Source organism: Rhagoletis zephyria, unplaced genomic scaffold (genome assembly GCF_001687245.7).
Source record: "Rhagoletis zephyria isolate East Lansing unplaced genomic scaffold, Rhagoletis_zephyria_1.1 Rzeph_scaffold_02029, whole genome shotgun sequence".
NCBI lineage: Eukaryota > Metazoa > Arthropoda > Insecta > Diptera > Tephritidae > Rhagoletis > Rhagoletis zephyria.
The window spans coordinates 90804-96677 of NW_016159113.1; the positions used below are offsets into that span (position 1 = coordinate 90804).

The 5874-nt window shown below is 39.5% G+C and overlaps 1 protein-coding gene across 1 annotated transcript in view; it reads left to right on the plus strand.

The window, feature by feature from the left end:
- The window catches only part of LOC108365864 (otoferlin-like), a gene marked incomplete at its 3' end in the record, with an annotated part of 22558 nt that extends 16690 nt beyond the window's left edge, over window positions 1–5868 (plus strand). Inside the window, exons 2-10 of the mRNA XM_017620055.1 lie at window positions 30–153; window positions 222–399; window positions 468–728; window positions 2438–2625; window positions 2839–3042; window positions 3098–3403; window positions 3473–4230; window positions 5488–5653; window positions 5839–5868. Coding sequence (XP_017475544.1) covers window positions 30–153; window positions 222–399; window positions 468–728; window positions 2438–2625; window positions 2839–3042; window positions 3098–3403; window positions 3473–4230; window positions 5488–5653; window positions 5839–5868 — 2215 coding nt within the window. The remainder of the gene's footprint in view (window positions 1–29; window positions 154–221; window positions 400–467; window positions 729–2437; window positions 2626–2838; window positions 3043–3097; window positions 3404–3472; window positions 4231–5487; window positions 5654–5838) is intronic.
- Window positions 5869–5874: the final 6 nt, after the last annotated feature.

The following is a 5874-nucleotide window of genomic DNA, read 5'->3' on the forward strand; positions in this document are numbered from 1 at the left end:
TAAATTGAGAAAGTTGTTTTTGTTCCCAGAAATATGCTGCAAAATTCAGACAACGCCATGCAGTGCAATATACGCTATACTGTCACGCTCTATAAGGCAGTGCTGACCAAGAAGAGTGACTATCTCATACAAGTATCCTTTGCTGGCAACCATGTACTTGTGACACCGCCCCATTCACCAACGGCCTTTCATTTCTAAAGTTTAGATTCCATCCTTTCAAGGGCAAGACTAATGTATGCAAGGGCACTGCCCAACCGGAGTGGAATTTCGCGGTGTGCTTCTCATGGACTTTCCCATCGCTATCGCAGACCTTTGTCGTACAGATTTTGTCCCATGAACATCTGCAGTGGAAAGCTATCGCTGACTATGAAATACATTTCGATGAGATCGCATTCAAAGGTTTCTGGCTAAGATAAGAATTTTTTTGCTTTTATTTGGTGGAATACACTCACTTTATTTTTCTGTAGATAAGCCGGCACTGGGTCCTACATATGTGCATTTCTACGATATAGCCAATCCACTGCAATACCTCGGCCGACTTTTGGTGGAGGTGGTTTCAGAGTGTCTACCGACCGGTCCGGCACGCGATCTCTTAACAAGGCCCGTCGCACCACTGGATGAGAAACGTTGGTGGCAGGAGGAGACATTTCTAGTGGAATTTCTACCATTACAAGGCGACTTTGTGCATGGCAATTTTAGTAACTGCAAAATTTCTATGAGACTCGCAGGTAATTTACGAAACTAAGCATACGATTTGTTACCTCTTACTTGGTCGCCCCATTTCCGCATAAAATACTTGTAGTGCTAGATATTTCTTAAGACGTAGCCTGCTGCGCCACTGCCTTTATTATACTACAGACTATATCAACGGCGGTGTATAGTTCGTAGCTTGTTGTTGCATTGCCTGAGATATTTGCTGACGCTGAAGAGCGGGAGTCTATAAAAATGCTGAACGACTTTTCTCGTATTCCCTGAGAGCCATTATTAAGCTGTACGTTAGGTCAGTGTCGGCATTCTAACACATTGAAACGATTCAATAAGTGAGACAGTGTGCCCTCAATGCACTGCTTCGCTTCCGCTCTTCGTATACGTGTGAAACACACATGTGCTCAGAGAGCGCTCAGTGAGCTATGGCCTGCCGACCACTGCGTTAGGTTATGAACAGCAAGTCCCTCTTCAAGTCCGTTATTTAATATGGCAAAAAGAAGTGGACGTTGTCGGACGGAAACAAAAAGGTTATATAGACTTTCGAGAAAACTATCGCAGACGTATATGCCAAGATGATATATGACCCAGTTTGTGTGTGAGATGCGCAAAAAAAGATATAAAATAACGAACTTTACGAGCTCTATAATGACCCGTAAACTAACAAAGGCATGAAAAAACAAGATTCGATATGCGCTGGGATGCGTTTGTATGGCAACGTTTTTAAGAAAATATCCTTCGATTCGGCACCCATGGGTAGAAAACATGTGTGGGTATCGAATACAATTTCAGGTAGGGGAAAATCTGAGGATATGAAGCTTATCAGCTACCCTTTTCCAAATTTCAGCAGGTAGGACTACGTGTTGGTTTCTGGATAGCGGCTTTCGAGATTTAATCTTGAACTCTAGAAGAAGAAGACCTCGAAATATTTCCAAGTAGATCCAAGGGAAATATGGAGCTAGACATCTTTATAATCATCGTGCCTGCGAAGGAACTGTTTAGGTTAGGCTAAGAGGACGTGTGTGGAATATTCCACACTTTCACTCGAAGACAGAAATGTCCATTGTGAGTGCCCTCTTTATGTGAGTGTCAGTGACAGAGTAACTTTAAGCCATTATTCTACTAAACCAACTACTGTCCCTGATGAAGCCAAGGAGATCCAACAGTTCCACCTCTGCTACCTTGCCCAAACTGTTGAAGAAGCGTGGACTCAAGTGATTTGAGACGCTTCTTATGTAGACCTGGACATCGACACAGATAGTGATCAATTTAATCTTACTCATCCTTATCATGGCAGCCTATACAGAGAGTACTTGTTGGTGAAGATATAACACAGTGTCCTGTGTTTGCGTGAAAGAACTGCCTTTTAGCGTTGGATTTGTCGAAAGTACGATAAGCACGATCAGAAAATATTCCAAAAATGTACTCTCTCCCCAATCCTCACTGGTGTTACTTGCCGTTAACGTAACCGAATAATGCATCAAACACAACACTAAGCACGTTTAGGCTCCGTGCCTGACTTATCCCTCGTATGTCATTCAAGATACCAATCACTTTTTAGTCTTTTTAATCCATTAACAACCACAGCCTTTGCTCCGCTCGTAAGCGCACGTTTCCTGGGCCCATATTTAGTTAAGCTCAACTCGGAGTAAATTTTATGCTTAGATAAGGGGAAATAATCAATTTGATACACATTTACTTATCTAAATATTGTATTTTAATTTTTAATCAGAGAGTACTTCTAATTATGTGGAATGCTATCTGAAAAGCTATCCCGGAAAGACTACCAGCTCTGGCACTACTTTGAAATACTTTCGCCAAGAAGCGCCCTATAAAGCGGCTTACTTAAAAATTACAATGCCCGATAATCGATATAAATTCGACAGCGATTATTATATGCAAGAAATTTTGGATCTAATAGTTAAGTATCCGAACTTTCGTTTTGGTTGTTAATGCTTCCAAGAAAGATTGATTGTGGTTTATTTTGGAACGAATTTCTTTCATCAGCTGTCAAATTTTAATTAGATATTGTGCCATCTTTAGTACAATTTTTCGTCCAAAAGTATGAGAAATTCGTTTCAATATAGATCGGATATCAAATTTTGTGCTCATTGCTAACTGTCTTCATTGCAGGAATCAGAGCTAAAAGCCTTCAAACTCTTTCAAATTAAATACACCAACCAATTTTTGCTCCAAGCCAAATGCTTCAAAGCCATTATAATGAATTTGCAAAACAAACTAAATGAGGGTGTCGATGAAAAGCGACTTCAATATACCGGGTTCAAAGATGCCACCATGTGGGACACAAATCGTTTGGTCTATGTTAATGCCTTCTTCGTAAGTTCATACCTGTAAGTTTTCGCCATCTAAACTGTTCTTATGTTTTATGCAGGAAAAGTTTCCCGAGAAGCTACGCGCTATGCGTCAAAAGCTCAAATCAGCGCCCGCAATGCTAATCGATTCCACCATCTCAGAGGTGGTAGATCAAATGGTCTCACATTCCAATGAACTAAAAAGTCTTTTGGCCACTACACGCTTGCAGGATGAGTGGCCCACGCTTATGATCATGCTGAGCGTATCGGGAAATCGGGACATTGCAGTTTGCCGGCTAAATGCCAAGTACTTTTTAAATACGCCAAAAGACATACCGCCCAGCCCGAATAGTTTATGTTGGCGCATGCGTAATTTTATATTCAAGGTATACCACGGCGCGGTTGTAATGCTTTCGTATATAGCCTTAACTCTCTTTACCTCCTTTTGCTTGCAGGATATTCAATGTCAGCACAGCTGCATCAACTGTGGCTGCAATATGGGCATTATACAAGGTTCACTTGGCATTGTGGTTGATAGTGAACGCACCGAATATTTGGCTACTATAACCAACGATTGGAAACAAACTGAGCTCTATTATTGGTCACCCATTGTTGCCTACACCGTCTACAAATGTCGCATCTTTATACATCAAGCGAAAATTCGACCAGGCAGCGATAGCAGTGGGCTTTGTGATGGCTATCTACGTGTCATCTTTGGCTCGCAGTGGGCACAAACATCTACGGTAGAGGCGACACTCTCACCAATATGGAACTGTGTGATCTGCTTTGATGTCGTTGTGCTGCCAGGCAGCATGCAATGGTACTTGAAAAATCCGCCACTTGTAGCTGTTGAACTGTACGATCGCGATCGTCTAACGGCCAATGACTATCTTGGAAGTGGTAGTGTGCCAGTCTCAGTGATAGGTATGAAAGAGGCAGATGAGAGCGCACGCGAGGAACCAGAAAATAGATTTAAGCTAAATAAAATGGTGAAGACCAGAAACGCTATGCAGAAATTTCATAAACTGAAAATTCTATCACCGCCACCGCTAGCTTGGGTGCCGATCGCTCAGAATGGCAGTGTACGAGCTGAGGTATTGATGTCTGCGGAGCTAGTAGAGACGCAAGAAGAAATGGGGAAACTAGAAATGGTGGAGCCGACCATCACAACGGGTATACCGTCGGGCATAAGACCGATTATGAAGAACTTTGTGTGAGTAGGAGAAGATGGTGTGCTTAAGAGATTGAGCTTATGAGCAAATCTCACGAGTTGTTACATTTTCGACAAAAAAGGTGTTTTTCGTTTAAAATGGTGGCACACTTTTATAAGACAATGCATTATCTTCAGTTTTGTATAAAGAACAAGATTCCATTGCGAAATTTTATTTAAATGAAAACTTAAAAAATATATACTAAAAAAAGTCAAAATAACAACTCGTGTTCGTATACTCGTAGTTGTGTATGTAACGTATACGCCCCCCGTAGCACTATACATAGTCAGCTAACACGTTTATTCGCACGCCTTAAGTTTGAAGTCATATAAGTAATTAAATATTGGCTTGGAAGATTTTTACACAGTATTCCTTATGCAAATATAAATTACTTTCTTCGCCTATATAACAATTCTAGAATAAATTTCAAGTGTGCCAATCAAAATTAAAAAAATGGAATTTTAATTTCCCAAATCCTAGTCATCTTTCAATTTCAATAATTTTTTTTTATTTGGTGGCACAATAGTTTTATTAGACTAGATTCGTTCGTTTTGGCAACAAGAACATTTTCACCATTTAATTTTAACATTTTGAAGTATCTTAAATTATTAAAATTAAAAAATCGTAAAATTTCCAAAAATTACAAACTAGTGCAACCAATGCGAATTAGTATAAAGAAGGTGATAGCAAGAGTACAAAAACACAAATTTACATGTATTTTGTTTTTGCTTTGGCGGCATAAACTGTCAAAATCTGTAAGAGTGTGTGTGGAAATGCAAACAAAATTTTTCAATTTGACACAAGAAGCCGTGAAGCGAAACAAATACACAAAATCAGCTGATCTAGTAACACCAACTTATATAAATTCGCCTGGGCTGGGACAGATATTCTGCATGCTGCCATTTTTTTTTTTTATAATTTGATGGCACACTCTTGAAACTTTATAGATATGTTGTATTTGACGCCAACGTTCATTGCCTCTAATATGGACATTCTAGTTGAAAACTTCCCAAAGTTATTTAAAAACAAAAATTATGATTTTTAATTTCGGTACTTTTTCGCCTAAATAAACGTTTTAAGGCTAAAATTGTTCAAAGACGAGATAATTACACTTTACTGTACTTGTTTCAGGAACTCCATTGATTAAAATAAATGCAAGAAGATTGCTTTAGCGTTTTTTTGTTCTGGCGAAAGAAGGGAGTGACACTTAAAAACAACTCGTGAGATTTGCGCTTTAATTTTTTTTTCTTTTTTTTTAGGTTAGAAGTGGTTTTCATTGGTTTTCGAAATTACACAAAAACAACTTTTGGTGGCAGACATCGAATCAAAGTTATGATGGGTGATTTGCTGCTTACGAGTGGACTTTCGTCGACACGCTTGAAGAATAGCATTAACTTTTTAGTTATATTTGCTTCTGGAGTTGTGGTAAGTGGCTGATTGAGGTTGTGGTTTGTTGCGGCAGAAATGCCTTATGACTTAAATGAAAATTTAGAAACTTTCTGGGCCGACAACTGGTAAACTAGAAGACACCGGACGAGACCAGACCAAACACATACACTGCAACAAATTTGAAAACCGACGTACACTTAAATAACCAATTTCTCTTTCAGAGCCTGCCTGAGCAGCTGGAATATTGGCCTGCAATT